General features: G+C 32.1%; 2 protein-coding genes across 5 annotated transcripts in view; one reads left to right on the top strand and one right to left on the bottom strand.

Moving 5' to 3' along the window:
• LOC145727655 (cardioacceleratory peptide receptor-like) overlaps window positions 1–19,130 on the bottom strand; it is a 52,140-nt gene extending 33,010 nt beyond the window's left edge. For 2 of the 4 annotated variants that reach the window (XM_081977381.1, XM_081977413.1), the window contains exon 1: window positions 18,667–19,128. In XM_081977381.1, the coding sequence (XP_081833507.1) occupies window positions 18,667–18,810 (144 nt within the window). In that variant the 5' untranslated portion in view covers window positions 18,811–19,128. Of the gene's footprint in view, window positions 1–18,666 lie in introns of all 4 variants that reach the window. The other 2 variants (XM_081977392.1, XM_081977403.1) reach the window with 2 other exon arrangements.
• On the top strand, window positions 1,005–3,497 carry LOC145730426 (uncharacterized). The gene is made up of 2 exons (XM_081981639.1): window positions 1,005–1,164; window positions 1,228–3,497. The coding sequence occupies exons 1-2, from the start codon at window positions 1,086–1,088 to the stop codon at window positions 3,351–3,353; spliced, it is 2,205 nt and encodes a 734-aa protein (XP_081837765.1). The 5' UTR covers window positions 1,005–1,085; the 3' UTR covers window positions 3,354–3,497.
• Window positions 19,131–24,027: the final 4,897 nt, after the last annotated feature.

The raw sequence follows: 24,027 nt of genomic DNA, 5'->3' as shown, positions 1-24,027 counted from the left end.
GAATCAATCAAGGCAGTGCAGCAGACAATCCCTCAATATTTCACATTTGTTAGCATATCTTAACTTTAACCTAACTTTTAATTACATTATATTAACAGACTATCTGCTTAGCATAACATTGTTGCTTTTGATGTAAACTTGCAAAAGTTGGAAAATTAAAACATCAATTTTGACATTCTTTTTCTAATTCATCATATAACTTTCCATATTTCCATACTGTATGTTCTTATGTGAAACACTCAGTAAACGTTCTGCGGACGTAGCCTATTATGTTATGCATTTGTTTGATAATGGCAATACTCTAGTTTGGTCAACAGCAATTTTCTCGGGAAGAGTAACGATTTTGAAAAATCCAATTTCCCGACACGACTTTCAGTTTATTTTATGCAGTTGAAAGAACAATGCATTTATGATCCTACTAAAATTAAGAGTTGATTTCACCAAGGAAAAAGTGATGTTGTGTGAACTGAAATCTTAACCATCCTGTAAGTATTGTGATGTACATTCAAATAAATAAATATAGGAATTTATCAGTAAAAACATACAAAGCTATATGATTTTTGATTGATTTGACTGATACAGATTTTGTTATTATACTTCTATTATATACAGGGTGCCACAATTTGTGCCACCTAGCAACAGAGTTAAAAATTTAAAGAGTATTGTCAAATTTGTGTTTTTTGCAGTTTTTGAGATATGGCCAATGACTTTTGTTAGTGGATCACCCGGTATATGTATGTAAGTCAGTTAATGTACCAAATTTAAGTAACAATGTGTTGTGTGTAGTTAATGTAACAATGTGTTGAAAATTTTGATAATAAAATTTTCTTTTTCCAAAAATGATACTGGCCAAACCAGAAAACAAAATGTCGTAAGCCATGAACAAATTAAAACTTTTGGTATGAGTCACTGTATTTCTGTTATCTGTCGTTATGAACAGATAAACCTTAAAATGCAAATAACATTATTTTTCAAAGTGATAAATGAGATTAGATATTAGAATCAAACTGCGTCAGAATAAAGTGCATATTTTCTACTACAGAGTCTAGTAGTCTTAGAGTTATTATTTTATATTCTACACATGTATGACGTTTCTAGTTACAGTGAAAACAGTTTTGGTGTCAAGACTTAACATGGGTGCTTGGTTAAGTAAAATAAAAAAAGGTGAGTACCTAACTTATTCAAATTTAGTGAAAAACGTTATTAAAAATTGACTTTTCATGGTAGAATCAAAAAGCGAAAGGGACTTCCAACGGTATACAAGAAAAAGTCGTAGAAGTAAAAGTTTTACTTTAGATTGGACGGGACGGAAAAGATCTAAAGCAAACAGAGCTTCCACTCGTTCAGAAAATCTTAGTCCAGAACTAAAATGGAAAGATAATACTAAAAGCCAAACTAAATGGCATGCTGACATCAATGCTGACCAAACCTGTATCAGCAACGCTTTTGACACAAATAGAAGGCATACAACCACCGTAGAAGAACAATCTGAAAATAAGAATTACTTTCAAGATGCATGTATTCCTACTAACCAAGATACAACTGTAAAACCCAAATCTACAAACAAGTCAAATTTGGATATTGCTCATGAAATAGTACTACAAATCGAAAACAGGAGAGCAGGTAAAGCTAAAAGAATGGAAACATCTCAAAATAGTTCAACAACAGGAGATATGAAAAAAAATTCTTCAAATCTTCTTAAAGATGCTGGTAATAAATCAACCAGTTCACAACAACATAGCCGAATATCATCTACAAATCAAAAAATCTCACTTTTGGCAAACAATACAAACTCAATAGTTCGAGACAGTGATATTAGTAAAATTGGTTCTAAAAAGGCAGCTAGTGTAAAACTTATACCAGATGAGAGTAAGACGAAAATTATAGATGTGAATGCTCAGGCAGTTATTCAAAAGGCAATTTCAGATGGTCAAGAGAAGAAAACTGTACAACATGAGAATCTCCTGAAGGTGAAGCAAAACTATGAAAACCGAAAAGAAGCAATTTTGCATGACCCATTGAACATTATCGGTTCTAACAAACTAGCTAGTGTAGAACTAGAAGACAAAACCAAAAAAAATATACTGAGTGACTGTAAGACGAAAGTTATAAGTGCCAATACTCAGGAAGTTATTGAACCTATTGAGGAGATTAAAACTTCAAACAATCAAAATGCAATTTCAGATGGTCAACAACCCAAGAAATTCCAGGTGATGAAGCAAAATTATGAAAGTCGAGAAAACATAATTTTTCTTTCACACATATTTATGGATAAATTAGATGTTGAAAAAGAAAAAATTAACCTTCCATGGCAAGATTTTACAAATTTTAAAGAAGACACCGGTAATAGACAAAATTGTGATAACGCAACATTGGCAAAGGCAATTGAGGATAGAAGTAACATGGATGGAAAAAGTAAAGAAGAAAACAGTGCCCCAACAACACTGGTAGATGTCACTCCAAAATTTGAACAGAACGATGAGATGAACGACGAAGAGAACATTTTCAAAGAACTGACAATTTTATTTCAGGAAAATATACCTATTTGTGATCAAGTTGTTAAATCTGGAAACGTTGAAACTGACGAAGATAATCTGCAATGCCAGGAAGCAGACGAAGTAGTTTACCAATCAACAAAGTATGAGCCTTGTGACTCAGTACTTTTACCAATTGTTTGTGATAATGTAAAACTTCAAACCACTGAAGTAAACATTCCGACCGAAGCAGTTGACGAAACAAGCAGCAAACCAAAACAGTTGATAACAAATCTTGAAAACAAAAAAGTGGATAAAGTTGATGAAAAGGAATCTATTCCATCAGAAAAAATTGTAAAATTGTTACAAGATGACCAAACTATTCCACTAAATAGTGATGCTCTCTGGTTATCATCAGCAGAAGACACCATATTTCGTAAAAATATAAAAACTTTTCTGATGCAAGATTGTGAGGAAATTGACTTATGTGCTAACAAAGCAGACCAAGAGAATTCAATATCTGAAAACCCTTTTTGCACCAAAGTGAAGGAACAATTTTTGGAGTTAACTGGAGAAGCAATATCTTCTCACAATGATTGTGCAGATGATACAGTTAAGAAAATAGAAGATATCAAATGCAAAGCAGAACCTTTTCGCGAGGAAATTGAAGCTTTTTTCGAGTTGGAAGATAGTAACAAATACTTTTACATTGAAGAAAGTTTGCAGAGGTTAGTGGCTAAACTTGATGATATGTGTGATGAAATTGGTGATGATGAGTGGCTGCGTCAAAGAAGAAAGTTTGTTTACAAATTTATATTCTCGCTGTTTGATGCTTTAGATGAAAAAGTTAAAATAAATGCGAGAAATGTACAGTTATAGGAATTTATTTATATTGTATGTAATAGTAGTAATGTTTGATAAGTACTTAGCTTTCAATATTAATAATGTAAATTGTATACGTATAAAGCAGATCTACTAATTTAATGTCTAACAAACTAAGAAGGATTAAAGTGTAAATACATATTTAATTTTCTTTTCAGTTGTAATATAAATAATTCTTTACTTTTTTTACCCAAAATTGATATAAAAATATGAGATTTTACACTTTTTAACTGTCAAGAAAAATCCACTGTTAACTTTACTTCTGGCGGATTCGCTAGTAGGTTTTACACGTAGATTTCTACAATAGAAATGATTCCCATTGACTTTTGAATTTTCGTATATTCTCACTTTACTAATATCACAGAACCTCACGATCCACTCCTCTTATATGAAAAATATTTCAGTGCATTTGAAAAGTGTATTTGCCCGTATTGACGCAAAATGCCATCATTGTGTGGATATTACATTTTCAGATTTTCCTTCGGTAAGTCGTTTCTTTTTAGTAGAGCGACAGCTCAAATCTTGATATATTGAGATTTAGTTCGTCGAAGAAACCACGCTATTGTTCCTTATTTTAGCTATTTTAGCAGCCCCAATAAATAGATATTATTAATCACTTAGTAAACCTGTGAGTCGAATTATTACTTTCTCTATTGTCTATTATTTACTTTGGTTTGTTGGAAAAATGGAATTTTCAAATATTTTCGACTTAATTGATAATATCATTCACCTAGTCGTCTGAACACAAGGCTTGGTCTCGATTCTTCAATATCTTCTAACCTGAACTTCTTTAGAGAATCTGAAAAAAAACGACAGAACACAGAAAACAATATACAGAGTGGTCCAGTTTTAAGTGTCAATAATTCACCATTTGTTAGCTAATCAAAAAATAAGTTGACTTGCATTATGTCATTTTTCTGAAAAACGTTTCCTAAGGAAGATACAGTCCTCCAAATTTCAATTTAAAAAATCGTTTTATAGTTTAAAACTGAACATCCAAGACTTGTGAAAGTCCAAATTTGTACTGAATAGTCTAAAAACTTTTTTACTACTAGGTGTGGTCTTATGATTCGCTTTCTCAGACTGCCATCCTGGTTGAGTGTCTGAAACTGGCACTCAAGAACTAAAAAAAGTCCGGAAATCAAGACAAAGATTGTATTGTGCATGAAACTCATTTTTTACTACTAAAAATAATATAAAAGTTGACTTTTAATGCTAAAACTGACTTTACTAGGACTAAAGAGAGTCCAAAAGTATATTTTCAAGACTTTAATTGGTGTACAACTCAATTTTCTGGACTGGACAACAAGTCTAGAAGTAAGTTAAATTTTCGGACATTTTATTTCTAAAAATTAGTTCTCAAGACTATTATTGTAGCATTTGGTACCAAAATTTTTTATTTTTATTACAGAAGAAACTTGACTTTTGGAAATAGTCTTAAACTCAATTTTTCAGTCTTAAAAAGCATTAAAAACAGTCTGAATTTCTTAGAGATGCTACAATTTATTGCACCTATGAGTGCAGAAGTCAATTTAACAGTGAAGAAGCTTGAAATAACATTTTCAAGACTATGGTCAGTGGACACATTGGCTTTTAGGCTTGATAAGTCAAAAAATTTGTAAAGATAGTCATGAAACTCGATTTGAGGCACTGAAAACAGCCTTAAAACACTAAAAACAGTAGTTTATTAAGAAATACACCCGAATTTTTAGCACTGAAAGTCGATTTAATAGTGACAAAGCTTCGAATGCCATTTTAAGTCTTTTTTAAGTTTGCTATGTCAATAACTTGGTGAAGATAGTCTTGAAACTCGATTTTCCAAGCTGAAAGCAGTTTTGAAGCACTAAAAATAGTCCAGAAGTCGAAGAAAATAAAAAGCAAAGTAAAAAGCACGAAAAGTTCGTTTTCAAGACAATTTTCATGAATCTAATGTCAATGTCCTGCCTCTAAGACTATTTTCAACACTAAAATATTGAAATGTGTCTTCAAATTATGAAAACTTACTTCAAATGCAAATTTTAAGCTTCTGATGTCACTTTTCATTAGTTCAGTTACATTTTGGGGTTCAAGTCAATTTTTAAGGTTTAAATGTATGAATTTGTTGTAACAAATTCTTGAAAAAGTAGTTTTTATGTCTACAAGTCAATTTTTAGTATTAAAGTCGATTTGCATGAAAACTAGTTACAGACACAATTTTTAAGCTTCTGAAATTTGTATCTTTTCTAATTCAATTTTCAAAACTAAAGTCTCTTAATTTGTCTGGAAACTATGAAAATTGGCTACAATAATATTTTTTAAACTTCTTAAGTGAATTTTCCGTTTCCAAGACCATTTTTAAGTTGGGTTGGGTTAGTTTTGGGTTTTTGACCGTAATAACGTGTAATAAAGTGCTTGTTCCAAATTTGATCAATATTGCTCCAACGGTCTGACAGTTATGACAAAAAAAAACGATTTTTTAAACAGAAATTTAAAGGACTGTATTTTCCTTAAGAAGCACTTTTCAGGAAAATGACATAATGAATGTCAACTTATTTTTTAATTGGCTATGGATGGGTGAATTATTGACATTTGAAACTGGACCACCCTGTATTTTTATGCGAAATGTGCTCATTTATTTCTAATGCCGTAGTTTGAAAAAGAACTTGCATCTAAGTAAGTCATTTATGGAGAATCATAATGACTTTTTAATAATAAATCAATCAGGATACTTGTGCCTCTAGCCTCTAGTTTGGCGCACATGAACATCCAGCTAAACTTAAAAATTCAGTATCAAAGAGACAGATTATGAAATATCAGACAGCAAATTTGGTATTCTTATCACACATTTTTGCAAAGAAGACAAAAATCTTTTGGGATCTAATAAGCAACAAACAGTAAGCTATATCTCATATTTTTTTACCTAAGATATGATTAGATTCGTTTTTAAGGATATAAACATAGTCATTCTCTTTTAATGGTATAAAGGGGTACTTTTGTCCTAATAGCACACCATACAAAATAATGGTCAACGAGTGGTCATCAAAATTAATTTGTAGAAAGCTATTTTTGAAATGGTGCACTGTCGTGATGATAAAAGACTTGTATTCTCCAGACCAGTTCTCATTATCTTAATGACCATTTCCAAAGTTGATTAATTTTGTTAGGAACTCTAGACTTCTTGAAATAAGTCCTCCTTAAATGCATGGTAAAATTAGTAGTATTGAATTATGTCTTATTATAGAGAACAAGTTCTTCTCTATAATAATCTTCTCTTTCGCCATATAACCCCCGTTTACTAAATGCTCCAAAGTTAATAAACAACATACGACGTAAATTACTTAATAAGGCTCATTTTAACTTAATTTTATAAAGCTTGATGCCAAGAAAAACTTTTAGCTGTATGTTGCTCAGTTATCCAATCAAACTAGATAATAAGTGGAATAGTCTGTAGGGTATTTTGGGACAAATTAACTTAAGTGTTATTTCCAGAGTGTCGTCTTTTGGACCCAGTTTGAAATGGGCTTAATCAGAACTTCTTGTTTGGAATTGAACGACCCGAATCTTGGATTGTACTGTGTTGTTGTAAAGTAGATAATTGAACCATTGTAATGTCGGATGTTATTCCTCTTTCTTAAATTCATACAGAAATTTGGAATTCATGCTATTCGAATAGAGACTTAAGTTTCGGGCAAAACTAGCATACTTTGTATGCTGCTCTATGAAATGCCATTAAAACAGTACGGTAATACACTAGGTTTGCTTTAGACATTCAAATTGGAAATGTCATTAGTTGCCGTTTCTAAACATGCTCTAACTGAAGGGTTATTTGTCACATTTAAACCGCTGTGTTAAATTATTCATTGATTTTGTAACGAGTTCCTGTTTGAAATGCTTTTTCTGAATTATTGTTGTTAGCGAAAAAGGAATGAAATGATAATTATTACACGAGTGGCGCTATCATGAATTTATTCATAGTGGATGTGACCGAATTATCAGTTGAACGTGAAGAAAATTTACTGAAACGTATTGCTACCGCTTATTAATGGAAACAAGTTTAAAAATATGGAAGGAAACGTTAACAATTATGGATTTAATATAGTTTCGTAAAATTGAAACCAAATCGGTCCTCCAATGAAGGAAATGAAATTTTAACACATTCTTATAGAATAATATTATTAGCTATTCACTTATTCAAACAGTATCACAAAAACAAAGAAAACTCCAAGACTTTATATTTTTAGTGTATTAATAATATTCCACAATGTGAGCTAAAGAAATGCAACAAATGACAGAGATTCTTCTGAATTCTGGAAATATTTGGAAACTACTGGACAGTATTTTGATCACTGTAGTTCTGACATAATTGAACGATTACGCTAATTCTTACTTTAAACCTTTTTTGCCACTTAATCAATCAATCACCACGGTACTTCTACTGTATATTCGGTTGTTTGTATAAGCAATATAAGCGGAAATTTAGAAGTTAGAGAGCATTAGATACTCATAGATCAGTCAAACATATGAAATAATGCCAATAGGCAGCTAAAACTCCCATCAAAGTAGTTTTTGTTCTTCCTTTGAACAAACGAAAATCCTCACTCATTTACAAAAATTAACAAATAGATACTGAAGTTCCTCTCATTTTCGGAATAATGTGACAAAATGCAGATATTAGAGTTGAAGTTTAAATTTAAAAAAAATTTCTTATTTTGGACTAAAAGTCATAGAAGACAAGTTTTCTATACTGACATTCTACAGGGTGATTCCAAAGTTGGGGCTTTCCTTTCACCTGCGAATAGGGCTTCAAAAAATAGGGTTTTTTTTCGTTTGAAGCTTTTTTGAAGTATGAACAATAACTAAAGATACTATCGATATTTTATAGCATTTTTTATCATCTTTTCAACGATATATAAAAAATCTAGATTGAAGTGCACATTACAGCTTCACAAGGCTTCAAACCTGGCAACATCGCTGCAAACTCACAAAAAGTGACACAATTTTCGAATTGAAATTTCTCAAAAACTGAAAAAGTTAGAAAATTCGCTCAACCGACATTTTGTAACATTTTTCATCCTCTTTCTATTGATATATAAAAAATCTAGATTGGAGTGCAAATTACAGCTTCACAAGGCTTCAAACCTGGTAACAACGCTGCAAACTCACAAAATGTGACACAATTTTCGAATTGAAATTTCTCAAAAACTGAAAAAGAAAATTCGCTCAACCGTCATTTTGTAAAATTTTTCATCCTCTTTCTATTGATATATAAAAAATCTAGATTGGAATGCAAATTACAGCTTCACAAAGCTTCACAAAGCTTCAAACCTAGCAACAAAGCTACAAACTCACAAAAAGTGACACAATTTTCGAATTAAAATTTCTCAAAAACTGAAAAAATTAGAAAATTCGCTCAACCGACATTTTGTAACATTTTTCATCCTCTTTCTATTGATATTAAAAAAATCTAGATTGGAGTGCAAATTACAGCTTCACAAGGCTTCAAACTTAGCAACAACGCTGCAAACTCACAAAAAGTGACACAATTTTCGAATTGAAATTTCTCAAAAACTGAAAAAGTTAGAAAATTCTCTCAACCGACATTTTGTAACATTTTTCATCCTCTTTCCATTGATATATAAAAAATCTAGATTGGAGTGCAAATTACAGCTTCACAAGGCTTCAAACTTAGCAACAACGCTGCAAACTCACAAAAAGTGACACAATTTTCGAATTGAAATTTCTCAAAAACTGAAAAAGTTAGAAAATTCTCTCAACCGACATTTTGTAACATTTTTCATCCTCTTTCTATTGATATATAAAAAATCTAGATTGGAGTGCAAATTACAGCTTCACAAGGCTTCAAACCTGGCAACAACGCTGCAAACTCACAAAATGTGACACAATTTTCGAATTGAAATTTCTCAAAAACTGAAAAAGAAAATTCGCTCAACCGTCATTTTGTAAAATTTTTCATCCTCTTTCTATTGATATATAAAAAATCTAGATTGGAATGCAAATTACAGCTTCACAAAGCTTCAAACCTAGCAACAAAGCTACAAACTCACAAAAAGTGACACAATTTTCGAATTGAAATTTCTCAAAAACTGAAAAAGTTAGAAAATTCGCTCAACCGTCATTTTGTAACATTTTTCATCCTCTTTCCATTGATATATAAAAAATCTAGATTGGAGTGCAAATTACAGCTTCACAAGGCTTCAAACTTAACAACAACGCTGCAAACTCACAAAAAGTGACACAATTTTCGAATTGAAATTTCTCAAAAACTGAAAAAGTTAGAAAATTCTCTCAACCGACATTTTGTAACATTTTTCATCCTCTTTCTATTGATATATAAAAAATCTAGATTGGAATGCAAATTACAGCTTCACAAAGCTTCACAAAGCTTCAAACCTAGCAACAAAGCTACAAACTCACAAAAAGTGACACAATTTTCGAATTAAAATTTCTCAAAAACTGAAAAAATTAGAAAATTCGCTCAACCGACATTTTGTAACATTTTTCATCCTCTTTCTATTGATATTAAAAAAATCTAGATTGGAGTGCAAATTACAGCTTCACAAGGCTTCAAACTTAGCAACAACGCTGCAAACTCACAAAAAGTGACACAATTTTCGAATTGAAATTTCTCAAAAACTGAAAAAGTTAGAAAATTCTCTCAACCGACATTTTGTAACATTTTTCATCCTCTTTCTATTGATATATAAAAAATCTAGATTGGAATGCAAATTACAGCTTCACAAGGCTTCAAACTTAGCAACAACGCTGCAAACTCACAAAAAGTGACACAATTTTCGAATTGAAATTTCTCAAAAACTGAAAAAGTTAGAAAATTCGCTCAACCGTCATTTTGTAAAATTTTTCATCCTCTTTCTATTGATATATAAAAAATCTAGATTGGAATGCAAATTACAGCTTCACAAAGCTTCAAACCTAGCAACAAAGCTACAAACTCACAAAAAGTGACACAATTTTCGAATTGAAATTTCTCAAAAACTGAAAAAGTTAGAAAATTCGCTCAACCGTCATTTTGTAAAATTTTTCATCCTCTTTCTATTGATATTAAAAAAATCTAGATTGGAGTGCAAATTACAGCTTCACAAGGCTTCAAACTTAGCAACAACGCTGCAAACTCACAAAAAGTGACACAATTTTCGAATTGAAATTTCTCAAAAACTGAAAAAGTTAGAAAATTCTCTCAACCGACATTTTGTAACATTTTTCATCCTCTTTCTATTGACATATAAAAAATCTAGATTGGAGTGCAAATTACAGCTTCACAAGGCTTCAAACCTAGCAACAAAGCTACAAACTCACAAAAAGTGACACAATTTTCGAATTGAAATTTCTCAAAAACTGAAAAAGTTAGAAAATTCGCTTAACCGTCATTTTGTAACATTTTTCATCCTCTTTCTATTGATATTAAAAAAATCTAGATTGGAGTGCAAATTACAGCTTCACAAGGCTTCAAACTTAGCAACAACGCTGCAAACTCACAAAAAGTGACACAATTTTCGAATTGAAATTTCTCAAAAACTGAAAAAGTTAGAAAATTCTCTCAACCGACATTTTGTAACATTTTTCATCCTCTTTCTATTGACATATAAAAAATCTAGATTGGAGTGCAAATTACAGCTTCACAAGGCTTCAAACCTAGCAACAAAGCTACAAACTCACAAAAAGTGACACAATTTTCGAATTGAAATTTCTCAAAAACTGAAAAAGTTAGAAAATTCGCTCAACCGACATTTTGTAACATTTTTCATCCTCTTTCTAATGATATATAAAAAATCTAGATTGGAGAACAAATTACAGCTTCACAAGGCTTCAAACCTGGCAACAACGCTGCAAACTCACAAAAAGTGACACAATTTTCGAATTGAAATTTCTCAAAAACTGAAAAAGTTAGAAAATTCTCTCAACCGACATTTTGTAACATTTTTCATCCTCTTTCTATTGATATATAAAAAATCTAGATTGGAGTGCAAATTACAGCTTCACAAGGCTTCAAACCTAGCAACAAAGCTACAAACTCACAAAAAGTGACACAATTTTCGAATTGAAATTTCTCAAAAATTAAAAAAGTTAGAAAATTAAAAAAAAAAATTGTTAATGTGTGTTGATAGGAAATAACCTGTCAGTTAGTTAAAATTAAGTTAAAGTTAATTTTCATTTTCGTTTTTTCAGTAAAACTTTGACACTCTGTATCTTCGTTATTGAACCTTATTTTTTGAAGTCCTATTCGCAGGTGAAAGGAAAGCCCCAACTTTGGAATCACCCTGTATATTATAATACATTTTGAACATGAGAGTAATGATCGAGGGTCAGTAAATGGGATCTATTAATTATAAGCACACCCATGACATTAATACACTTTTTCCAATTATTTATTTTTAAAGACAGTTGGGCTTGTAAATAAAATTTAATTTTCAGTTTTTTAAATGTTTTTATTAGCTAGTCAAAAAAGATAAAGTCAATTTGAATTTAGCATAACGTCTTCACCAAGACATAACACTATAAAAACGCTTTTTCTTATTAACTAAAAAGGCATTTCATCGCTTTCTTAAATATCGCCAGTATACTTTTACTGACTTTTACTGAATCCAGTATAGGATGTTTAATTTTGTGGATTGAAACGTTGGCAATAAAATTCAAGGAAATAAAAGTAAAAACAATTTCCTATGCTAATCAGCTATGTTCAGAGTGTTTCTGTGATATATTCTGTTCTACAAAAGTTTCCACTACCACAAAAAAAACATAATATTAATCGATGATTTATATTACATTTTGCTGCTTTGCAGCATACAAGTCTTGCCAGCTTGAATGTACCTAATTTTGTAGTAAATTATATCCAATTTAGAGCGCTCTTTGCACGCTTAAACCAACAACTTTATGTCTGCTGTCACAAACATGGTTATTAGGCGAAACCGAATTATCACATAAATTGTAATACATATGTAAAGATATGCCGTGTATTTGTACCGTTGAGTATGTAGAGAATCGACCTAATTCGAAATGACAACTAATTGTGTCAGAAATCACGTCAAGTCTTCTTTCAATTATTCCAAGCCTTTAGTCACCTGATTTTCCGCTCTTTTCTGAAGCATATCGCCTACTTTGAAACATAATTGGCATTTGTCCTCTCAGTCAATCTTCTTTTAACAATTAGTCAGCTTTTCCTGAAGCATTTCTTCTTCTTTCCACGTATTAAACTTAATTTTGTCCATCGAATTTAAAATCCGATTTTTCGATTGCTAATCGATTTGTTCCTATAAATGCCACGATTTACAAAAGTCCTGACCCTGATGACATTTGGCTGTATTTTGCTATCCAAAATCACAATGTTGGGTGATGATAAAACTTCCTGGGCCCAGGAATTTTATACTATTAAAACGTCGGAAATTGTTCAGATCGTCACCAAGTTTTATTTGGTCTTAAACCTGAAAAACCACAACTACTCAAGTCAATTACAGAAGGATGTTAACCACATACAATTAAAATAAATGGTTTAGTAGTAGTTATGTCGAGCGGTTCAACTGACAGTGCTCGAAACTAACGGTATAAATATTACGCATCTTTGCTTTATAGTTCCATTGTAAAGTAATACAAAAAGATCGTTTAAACATACATAATTATAAAGTACAATTATTTACAACATGAAATTCAATTTAAAGTATTAGAGGAGTTAATATCGATGGATATGGTCGTTGCCAGCACAGGTGAAGAGCTGAAAAACATGCTTCATCGAGAAAATTTGAACAAAACAAAGATCATGAGTACAGAAGACATTAACGACCAACCCCTGAAGGTTGTCTCGGAATATGTTTACTTAGGCCACAAAATTCAAGTTGGCAAAGAAAATCAATCTTCTGAAATCACAAGAAGAGGCCTCTCCTGGGTAGCCTTTGGCAGACTAGGATTTATCCTTAAAATCTAGTGAATTTCCTATAAATTTGAAAAGAAGAGTGTGTGATGCCTGCGTGATGCCGGATCTCACATATGGACGAGAAACAATTACCCACAAATTTGCCAATGAACTGCAAACCACCCAACGAGCAATGGAGAGGGCTATGATAGGAATCACTCTAAGGGATAGAATCCGCAACGAGGAAATTCGTAGAAGAACTAAAGTGACAGATGTTCTAAGGCTTGTGGCACAACTGAAATGGAGATGGGCTGGTCATGTGGCAGGGCAGGACAACCACAGGTGGGCACATAGGATGCCCAAGAGAGACCAAATGGAGCATTGGTAGGCCTCAGAGACGATATCCAGAATGTTGCAGGAAGGAACTGGACCCGGACTGCTAGAAAGAGAAAGGCGTGGAGGGATTTGGAAGAGGCCTACATCCAGGAGTGGATAAATACGGACTGAGAAGAATACAGTCTGTTTTGTTATAATTTTAGTTGCATGTCATAGTCCAGGGTGCATATTAAAGTGTTAAAGTTTGAATTAATTAATAGTATATCACTTTCAAAGTATTTCCATTTGTGTGATCCTTAAACAGAAATAAGCATAGCTTCTTCCCTTCCAGAACTTAAAATGGTAATAGTTAATTTAATCTGCTCTTCAACACCTATGAGAATTTTTTCTTTCTTAATAATTTCCTACGATACATTTTATTTTTTCAAATACGCTAACATTTTTGTGTTTGCCTAATATGTATCGAACATTCGGTAACATAATTTACGAAAAGAAAGTTTTTTCCTCCCAGTGAAAATATGAGTTGCTAACGTTGAAGTGTATTCTGGCAAACTTCCAACGAATACAGATTTGTCAAAGAAAGTAAACATATCCAACTTCAGCAAAATAGGAATATAGGGAAGGAAGTTTTCGAAATAACATGGGCGGTTTGCGACTTGTAGAGTCATAAATTCTTAATTCACATCGGTCACTGATCTCCAATGATTAATGGTTCAAGTTTATTGATAATCGTTTCAACGAAAAGAAAATGTTGGAAAAAAAACATATTATTCTATTGAATACAATGAATAAGCGTGAAGGGTAAAATTGTAACATTACACTGTATTTTGAATTTAGTCAATAAAATCTATTTTTTTTAAAAAAGGTTTTTTAAAAAATATCATCATATTACATTTGGGAAAAACTTTTTATTCAAAATTCCAGTCATTTTTTAGCATATTAACAGTATTTGTCTGTAAGAACGTTCTATTCAAATATTCTCTTCAATTTCATACGATTTCTAGGAGATTGGATAAACATTTTTAGCATGAAGTTATTTACGTTACAACGAAAAAAAAAATACCTACCACCTCAGTGTAAATAGCTAATTACACATAGTTTTCCGTTACGTAATGACCCTCTTTACGCACAGTTGTTGTTTGCTATTGGATATACCTATATAATAAAGCTGTAAAAAAAACGCACAGTTCTAAGATCGGGCAAAAACTAACTGTTCTAATGCTGGAGAAAATCTGTCTAGAAGAATATCATCTGCAATAGCAAACACATCAAGTAAAGCTACTGAAACTATTACTAATAATAATAATAATAATAATTCAACTGAGGTGTATAATAGCAATAATGTAACCCTTGTCTAAGTCTCAACAAGCAATAAAACAGATACGTCATTTGTTCCTAATAACTATAATATCACCATAAATCATTATTTTAAGAACAACATTAACAATTAAGTAACATGTTTTTGTAATTTTTTTTTATTACATTATTATTTTTTCCTTAATAGAACAATTCCTATGATTAGTACAAGTATGATGTTAATATGTTGAAAAGATATTTAAAAAAAATTTTTAAGTTAAAACTTTACACTTGGTCGTAGGTAAAGTATAGTACATCACAGGTGCTCTAAGACATTTTACGCACTTATGGAATTACACATTCGCCGCTACGCGGCTTCTTGCGTAACTTTTTCCATATCGTGCGTAAAATGCTTCTTACAGCACTAGCTACGTAATATACTATTTCAACCTGGAGTGAATGGTGGTCAATTTTGGACATATTTTTGTCGTACGTTGCTAAAGAAACTCAAGCTTAGACAAAAATGCAAGTTTTTGATATTTTGTTGCCACACCAGATGTTATTATTGATCTTTACCATCATTTCATGTATTGTTCAAAAATTTCACTTCTGGTGTGTTTTTATGTTCTCGCTGAAGAATAGCAGATGCGTTCAAATTCAACTAAAAAACAGAATGTTTTCTCAATCAGTAAAAAAAATTTACATATTGATCCTATTCGCCAATATTTTCTTAACGTTTTTGTTTGAACTAGTAGATAAGTTAGTTTTTGGTTCTCGTACAACTGTAATTGGGAAATTGGTCTTTTTGGGTAGGATCCACAGAGAAAGCAATATTCTAAGGCTTAAAATCCTGTATTTAAAACGTTTCGAGGCTGACTGACTGGCCTCTTCCTCCGTAATACAAGAGCTTTCAAATTTGTAAGTTTAGCGCCAAGGTAATAACTTCTTCACCAATCTGAGCCCTAATTCTTGAAAGTATGGAATGGAATTCTTGATGTGATAGAATGTGACTAACAATGGCGGTTCCTGTCACATTCTAGAGACCTTTCTCTTCATAGTTATATATTCCATTCCTTTGGGTTCAAAAATATGTACCCTGGGGAGGTTAGTTCTATTTCTATATGTCGCAAACAAGATATATCCAAAATAAGAATTCATTGCATAGGGATCTCCAAAATCGCATTGAATACAAAGTAGGCTAAATCAAGGAACATCTGCACAATGAGGAGGCCTTACCTACATGGCGTTTGCAAAAATAAAGTCACAATTTTTTGGTCTTTTTTTTATGCACGAAAAGTGGTTTTTCCCTACATAATGTGGTAGATAACATTTTTTTCAAAAACGCATTTGTATTTTATGTATTGTCACTTATCTGAACATTTGTTATAAGTGGAGTTGTTTATTGTCCGTAAATATTTTAAATGAAAGGAACTAATTTTTGGCATTCGGACATAAATTCAAATTTAGGTTAGGTTAGGCAAACATTTTGTTCTCCTGTTTCTTAAAAATTTGTTTACCTATTTTTTGATTTTTCTTTCACTTCTTGTTATAAACTTTGTCGTTTACTGGTTTTAGTTATTGTCAGAAGCTAGAAATACCAAAAAGAGTCAATAACTTAAAAAATTATAGAAAATGTGCAATGAGAAAGTTTTTTTATTTTTTCAATATACAGGGTGGTCCAGTTTTAAGTGTCAATAAGTCACCATTTGATAGCCAATCAAAAAATAAGTTGACTTGCATCGTGTCATTTTTCTGAAAAACGTTTCCTAAGGAAGATACAGTCCTCCAAATTTCAATTTAAAAAATCGTTTTATAGTTTAAAACTGAACATTCAAGACTTTTGAAAGTCCAAATTTGTACTGAATAGTCTAAAAACTTTTTTACTACTAGGAATGGTCTTATGATTCGCTTTCTCAGACTGCCATCCTGGTTGAGTGTCTGAAACTGGCATTCAAGAACTAAAAACAGTCCGGAAATCAAGACAAAGATTGTATTGTGCATGAAACTCAGTTTTTACTACTAAAAATAGTATAAAAGTTGACTTTTAATGCTAGAACGGATCTTACTAGGACTAAAGAGAGTCCAAAAGTATATTTTCAAGACTTTAATTGGTGTACAACTCAATTTTCTTCAACTTTCAACAAGTCAAGAAGTAAATTAAATTTTCGGACTATTTTATTTCTAAAAATTAGTTCTCAAGACTATTATTGTAGCATTTGGTACCAACATTTTTTACTTTTATTACTGAAGAAACTTGACTTTTGGAAATACTCTTAAACTCGATTTTTCAGTCTTAAAAAGCACTAAAAACAGTCTGAATTTCTTAGAGATGCTACAATTTATTGCACCTATGAGTGTAGAAGTCAATTTAATAGTGAAGAAGCTTGAAGTAACATTTTCAAGACTATGGTCAGTGGACAAACTGGCTTTTAGGGCTGATAAGTCAAAAACTTTGTAAAGATAGTCTTGAAACTCGATTTGAGGCACTGAAAACAGTCTTAAAACACTAAAAACAGTCTAGTTTATTAAGAAATACCCGAATTTTTAGCACTGAGGTGTCTAGAAGTCGATTTAATAGTGACAAAGCTTCGAATGCCATTTTAAGTCTATGAAGAATGTAAAAATTGTTTTTTAAGTTTGCTATGTCAATAATTTGGTGAAGATAGTCTTGAAACTCGATTTTCCAAGCTGAAAGCAGTTTTGAATCACTAAAAATAATCCAGAATTCGAAGAAAATGAAAAGCAAAGTAAAAAGCACGAAAAGTTAGTTTTCAAGACAATTTTCATGAATCTAATGTCAATGTCCTGCATCTAAGACTATTTTCAAGACTAAAATATTGAAATTTGTCTTCAAATTATGAAAACTTACTTCAAATGCAAATTTTAAGCTTCTGATGTCACTTTTTATTTGTTCAGTCACATTTTGGTGTTCAAGTCAATTTTTAAGGTTTAAATGTATGAATTTGTAATAACAAATTCTTGAAAAAGTAGTTTTTATGTCTACGAGTCAATTTTTAGTATTAAAGTCTCTCGATTTGCATGAAAACTGGGTACAAACACAATTTTTAAGCTTCTGAAATTATTATCTTTTCTAATTCAATTTTCAAAACTAAAGTTTTTAAAGTTTGTCTGGAAACTATGAAAACTGACTACAATAATATTTTTTAAACTTCTTAAGTGAATTTTCCGTTTCCAAGACAATTTTTAAGTTGGGTTCGGTTAGTTTTGGGTCTTTGACCGTAATAACGTGTAATAAAGTGCTTGTTCCAAATTTGATCAATATTGCTCCAACGGTCTGACAGTTATGACAAAAAAAAAACCGATTTTTTAAACAGAAATTTGAAGGACTGTATTTTCCTTAGGAAGCACTTTTCAGGAAAATGAATGTCAACTTATTTTTTAATTGGCTATGGATTGGTGAATTATTGACATTTAAAACTGGACCATCCTGTATTTTGAATTGACATCAAAAATACAATAAAAAAAAAGTTTTTCTTTTAAAAACTAAAACCAAAAACTTTATTTTTGAAAATGCGTGTAAGGCCTTTTCATTGGAAAACTCTTTTTTCATTTATATCCTATTTTGTATGTACTACTGTTTCAAAAACTCTACGCATTGTATTGTTTTCTCGCACTCTTTTTTTAGTCTATTTCAAATAACTGTGTGGATATCTTACTATTTCCGCAAAAGTTGGTGGTTTTGTATAAATTTCAAAAAGTTAAAACATTTTTTGATAAATTTTAGTTGTTTAATTTTTCAAACAACTAACAAATTTAATCAAATACCTTAAAATTTAGAGCTTATGTTAAACCTACCTCGTAGAGATAAAATGAGTCGATGACAGTACTGTTATCACCATAAACTCCCTGGATAGGTTGAATACACGAACAATTATCATGACAAAGTCTAAACTCTTGTACTTCTTCAAAAGGATTGGAACAGTTCCTGAGATATAGCATAACTGCTGTAGTTTTTCCGAATAGTACTTTTAGGTACCAAAACAAACTTGCACGGTCGTTCAAAATTGAAACTTGAACTAGCGCCAATAATTAGCATGTTAACAGGTGTTTGGTTGATAAATGTGATATTTTCATGATTGCAATAACAGGAAAACCGGTACGACGGGCGTTTGCAAGCCGGAAAATAAATGACGCCGGCGGGAAACAAATTGAACGGTGCCCACGATTAAATGACCGCGACGCGCGTCGCGTCGATCGCAATAGCTTTACTCGATCTTAAAGACTGAAAACTTCGAAAGGAACGTTACGATGAGAAACTGAAAAGGAGTTTTGTTTGGCTACGGGTTTTGTGTAGTTTAGGGTTTATTACGTTCATGCGCAAACAAATTTTGTATAAATGTTTATTTTCATTTTTTTTATACTGATGTCGGCATGCCCAATCTAACTAAAATATTTTCAAGATGGTTGCACTTCCGTTTATACCGGAAGTCGATCACAACTTTCTTATTTTAAATAGAACACCCTATATATTATTACATATTTGGATTCCTCACAAAATTCTGACCAACTTTTGTGTACAATGCCCTATGCCTATCTCTAGCCGTTTTCGAAATATTTGATGTTTTTCCAAAAAAGTGACAGTTGCAACGCTCAACGTATTTTTGTACTCTGTCAAAACCGTATTTCATTTTGCAATGAAACTTTGGGTTATTGTAAATAAAGGATCGTTTTATTTAACTGAGGGTGCGTAATGACTCATTTGTATACAGGGTCGTCAAAAAAAAAATCATAAACCTGCCACTAAAAAAAATGAAAAATTTCAAGTTTTTTAAATAGAAACCCACATTTTTTATGACGGAATCATTTTGAGCATTAAAAATTACTATAGGTTTCAATTTACTTGCCTATACCTAAATCCAACCCATTTCGTTTTATTTGAGACTAAACATTTTTTATTCATAAAACTCCAGATTTCTTGAAAATTTCTCTCTCTAATTACGTGTGGATGTATGTCAGTCACACCAGTAGTGTGAATTATGTCTATTGAATATTCCATTTTTAGTGAATTTGGCCTCGTCGCTCTAAATAATATTATTCAAAAACAATTCTTCTCCATAGTGACTAGTCAGCAAAAACTCACTAAAAACCACTCTCTTCGGAAAGTCAACCTCTTTTAAGTGTCACACTAATTTAAATGAAAAAGGGTGAAATTTATGTTTCTTCAGGATCCTTTGAATTGAGCTTTAGAATATGCCTGATTCTACGGAAACTGGTCTTATTGACGAAGTTGGATTTGCAACAAAATAGCCCAAAATTGCAATTTCTACATTTGTATTATTAAGGATTGGTTTTGTTTTAATAGCTTTTATCTTCCCAGATCCCGTATTCTTAAAATTTTCAATTATTTACTTGACAGCTTTTGGTGATGGCTTTGGTTTTTCTGGATAACGAGCTGCAAATACCTCACACGTTCTACTCACAACTTTATCACATTCTCCGTAAATAATTAACAGATTTAAGAATTCTTGGTTTGAATAACGTAACCGCTACGGTATATTTGCAGTTGTCAAAACACTCAAAACTAGTGTTATTAACATGCTCTGCAGGTCTCCAATATCACCGTGTTTCAAAAGCATGACCAACTAGAACACCAGATAATCCCAACCGTGCAGCATAATAAAAAAAATGTTTATTCTCAAATAAAACGAAATGGGTTGGATTTAGGTATAGGCAAGTAAATTGAAACGTATAGTAATTTTTAATGCTCAAAATGATTCCATCATAAAAAATGTGGGTTTCTATTTAAAAAACTTAAGATTTTTCATTTTTTTTAGTGGCAAGTTTATGATTTTTTTTTGACCACCCTGTATACAAATGAGTCATTACGCACCCTCAGTTTAATAAAACGATCCTTTATTTACAATAACCCAAAATTTCATTGCAAAATGAAATACGGTTTTGACAGAGTACAAAAATATGTTGAGCGTTGCAACTGTCACTTTTTTGGAAAAACATCAAATATTTCGAAAACGGCTAGAGATAGGTATAGGGTATTGTACACAAAAGTTGGTCAGAATTTTGTGAGGAATCCAAATATGTAATAATATATAGGGTGTTCTATTTAAAATAAGAAAGTTGTGATCGACTTCCGGTATAAACGAAAGTGTAACCATCTTGAAAATATTTTAGTTAGATTGGACACGCTCACATCAGTATCCTGCCAAATTCTCAAAACTCTCCTATTTATACTTTTTCCAATATCAATCAATATCTTTCGTCGTGGGACACCCTGTATACTGTGATCCCTTTGAAACTTTTCCTCAGAAAAAATGTTAAGCTACTTCCAAATAGAAGAAGCAGTACAAAAAAACACACAAAACAGCTTATTATAAACAGAAAATGTGTACAAAATCTGTTTTCTGTACAAAAAAGTTTCGGAGGTATTTGCGAAAAATAGTCATTTTCCTAACAAGTGCGGAAAGCAATACTTTTCATCGTGGCAAAAGTTGTGATCAAAGTAGAAAAACTAATTTTTTCTGCTCGCGTGCAGAATTTGATACTTATTCGCACGCATATGAGTGCAGAAAGTTTGTCGTTTCCTATTTTTATGTTAATTAACTTGTCCGTGAAACTCATTCATGCTGGCAAATTTTAAAAGAATTCTATTGATTATTTCCTTCTTTGTACCAGCAGCCAATCAAATTCCGAGAATCTTTCTAGTTCCACCAATGGAAACCGTTTTATACTGATTAAACACCACCTACCTTTTTCGAATACGTTTTTTGAAGAAAATTTGATATTAAACGAAACGGGATTTAGACACTTATAAAATTTAAGTTATCTTCTTCAATATTAACAATTAATAAATCACTGTAACGTAGTTTTCATTAAATAATCACATAAATTAAAATATTTTGACGTATGATTGTCAATTTGAAATGTAAACAAAAATATACATGGCTGAACGAAAATCTGTAGTGAGCCGGGGTGGTCTCCATAGTAACGCCGCTGTTTGTAATACAAACATTCAAAACAGTTTGTGAAAAATTCCGCAATTTAAAATGTCACGCTTTGAAAATTTGTTAGCGTTACTAAACTAACCTTTTTTGATAACTTTAAGAGCAACTGAAATACTGAAGAGGTTCAAAAATGACCAATTTTCTAAAACCCCCCGTATCTTTGAAACAAAAGAAGTTTGCGCAGCCCACTCTTCGCCAGTCATCTCAGCTCGGAAAAAGAGATCGGAACACGTATGCTACTTTTTTTCTATCTATTACCGTTTTCTCTGTAAAACCATCGAAAATGCAGCACCCTGTACATTTACCAATTGTAAAGATACCAATTGACTATTGTGTATTTACTTTGATGTAAGATCATCAGTCCTATTTTCCGAATATGCTGAGTGGGTTATATTTGAATATAATGCAAGCGTTTTCCAATGAGCTGGTCTTTAATTTCGATTGGTTACGTTACCAAAATAAGTAAGATATTTGTAAGTATTGTGTTCGAACAAAAGCGTGGCGCCTTAATGGAAAGTTGGACGAAAAGAGACCGAGCTTCATCAATTATCAAGCCTTGTTCTGGTTTTGTGTACTCCCTCGATGATGTTTGCTGCAGTCGAACGAAAATATTCGAGAAATTCAAGAGAGGTGGCGAGTACATGTTAAAAGTAAAGATAATCAGCGTTTTTGTCCAAATAAAAAATGTTTACTTTTTTGTTTGATGAGAGGAAGATCGAAGAGAGAACAAAAAATTTAATAGTACTCTATCAAAACTATTAACAAAAAAAACAACAAACCTTTCAAATAATATAACAATGACAACGTCCAAGACGATCAATTCGCACTTCTCTTTCTCATCCTTCTCAACTGTCGCCAATTGTTTGGTCTATCATATAATATTTTGAAATTTTAATAGTCATTGAAAAGTCTAACATAGTTAAGTCTGTTGACTTGGCAGGCCATTCAATATTACGTCTGATCAGTCGGTTGGGCAAACTTATGTCCAAGTACAGATGAGCACTATCATGCCACAAGCCAAAACATCATCAGTTTTTTTTGGTTTTTTGAAGTTTGTTGAAATGCAATTTGAATTAAACTCAACAAGAAAAAGACAATGTAAACTTGATTTATTGTAGAAATCTGATCGTTTGTTTTACGAATGTGAACAGGTATTCAAGTTGGTAACTGTTTTGAATGTGATTTATTTATAAGTATTATTACATATCAATGACCTAGACAAAGAAAGAGATAAACTTTGTAAACAGAACAGGGAAAAGTCTGATTAAAATTTTGTGACCAACTGTCAAATGACGTCACATCTATTTTGGACACTTGGACTGGCTGTTGTACCCCCCGTTACTAGGATCTGAGTTGAGGCTAATCTCATGACAGATTCTCCTCCAGCTTTAAAGCCTTAATAAAGGCCAGAAACTGAGTCGGTTTTAGAGAAGAAATCTCCTCATCATTGATGATGCTGCTAGCAAACAAGTTGTTCCTTATGTTTGAGACTGCATCACATTCGCAAAGCAGGTGTTCAGGAGTTTCTTCCTCATCCCCATATAATCTGCAGTGTCCGTGATTTCTTATCCGCTTCAGGTGGCCTCTCAAGCGACAGTGTCCTGAAAGGAAACCTGTGAGTAAGCGTAGGTTTCCCTTGCTCAATTTTACCAATTCATTACTCCTTTCCTTCCTTCCTTTCCTTTGTAACCTCCAAGAAGCTTCTTAGAGTGCGCCAGTTCAGTGAGTTGTCCCCAGAGCTTGGCTTTCTTGTTCCTCCTTCAATATGAGTTCGTGTTTACAGGTGACATCCTCAAAGCTACAGAAAGAGAGTCTCGGCCTCTTTTTTAGCCAGAATGTTGACTTTCTCATTTCCATCAATTCCTCTGTGTCCTGGAACCCAGAGCAAGGTGACTTAATTATTTCTGATTACTTTTAATTCATTGAGTTAATTATGGGTGATTCATTAGAGCTGACTATGGGTGAGCTCAGCGCTCAGCGCTGTTATGGCTGCTTCTATCGGTTAAAATTGCAATATCCTGTATATCATATTTAGGAAATGTTTGCAGTTGATATTACATTTTAAAAGGATCGTGACTGTTTTTGACGAGAGTTTTTGAGGTATCAATTGGCCTTTACAGTGTTGCAAGCTCAAAAATTTGATTATCAAAGTCACGTGACATGTCTCTTACAATTTCAACTTTTGCAGCTGTCTAAA

The sequence above is a fragment of the Ips typographus genome, linkage group LG1, assembly GCF_016097725.1.
Source record: "Ips typographus isolate SLU linkage group LG1, UJ_Ityp_2.0, whole genome shotgun sequence".
Classification (NCBI taxonomy): Eukaryota; Metazoa; Arthropoda; class Insecta; order Coleoptera; family Curculionidae; genus Ips; species Ips typographus.
The sequence above is the reverse complement of the archived record's forward strand: the minus strand, read 5'-3'. Positions and strand labels throughout refer to the sequence as shown.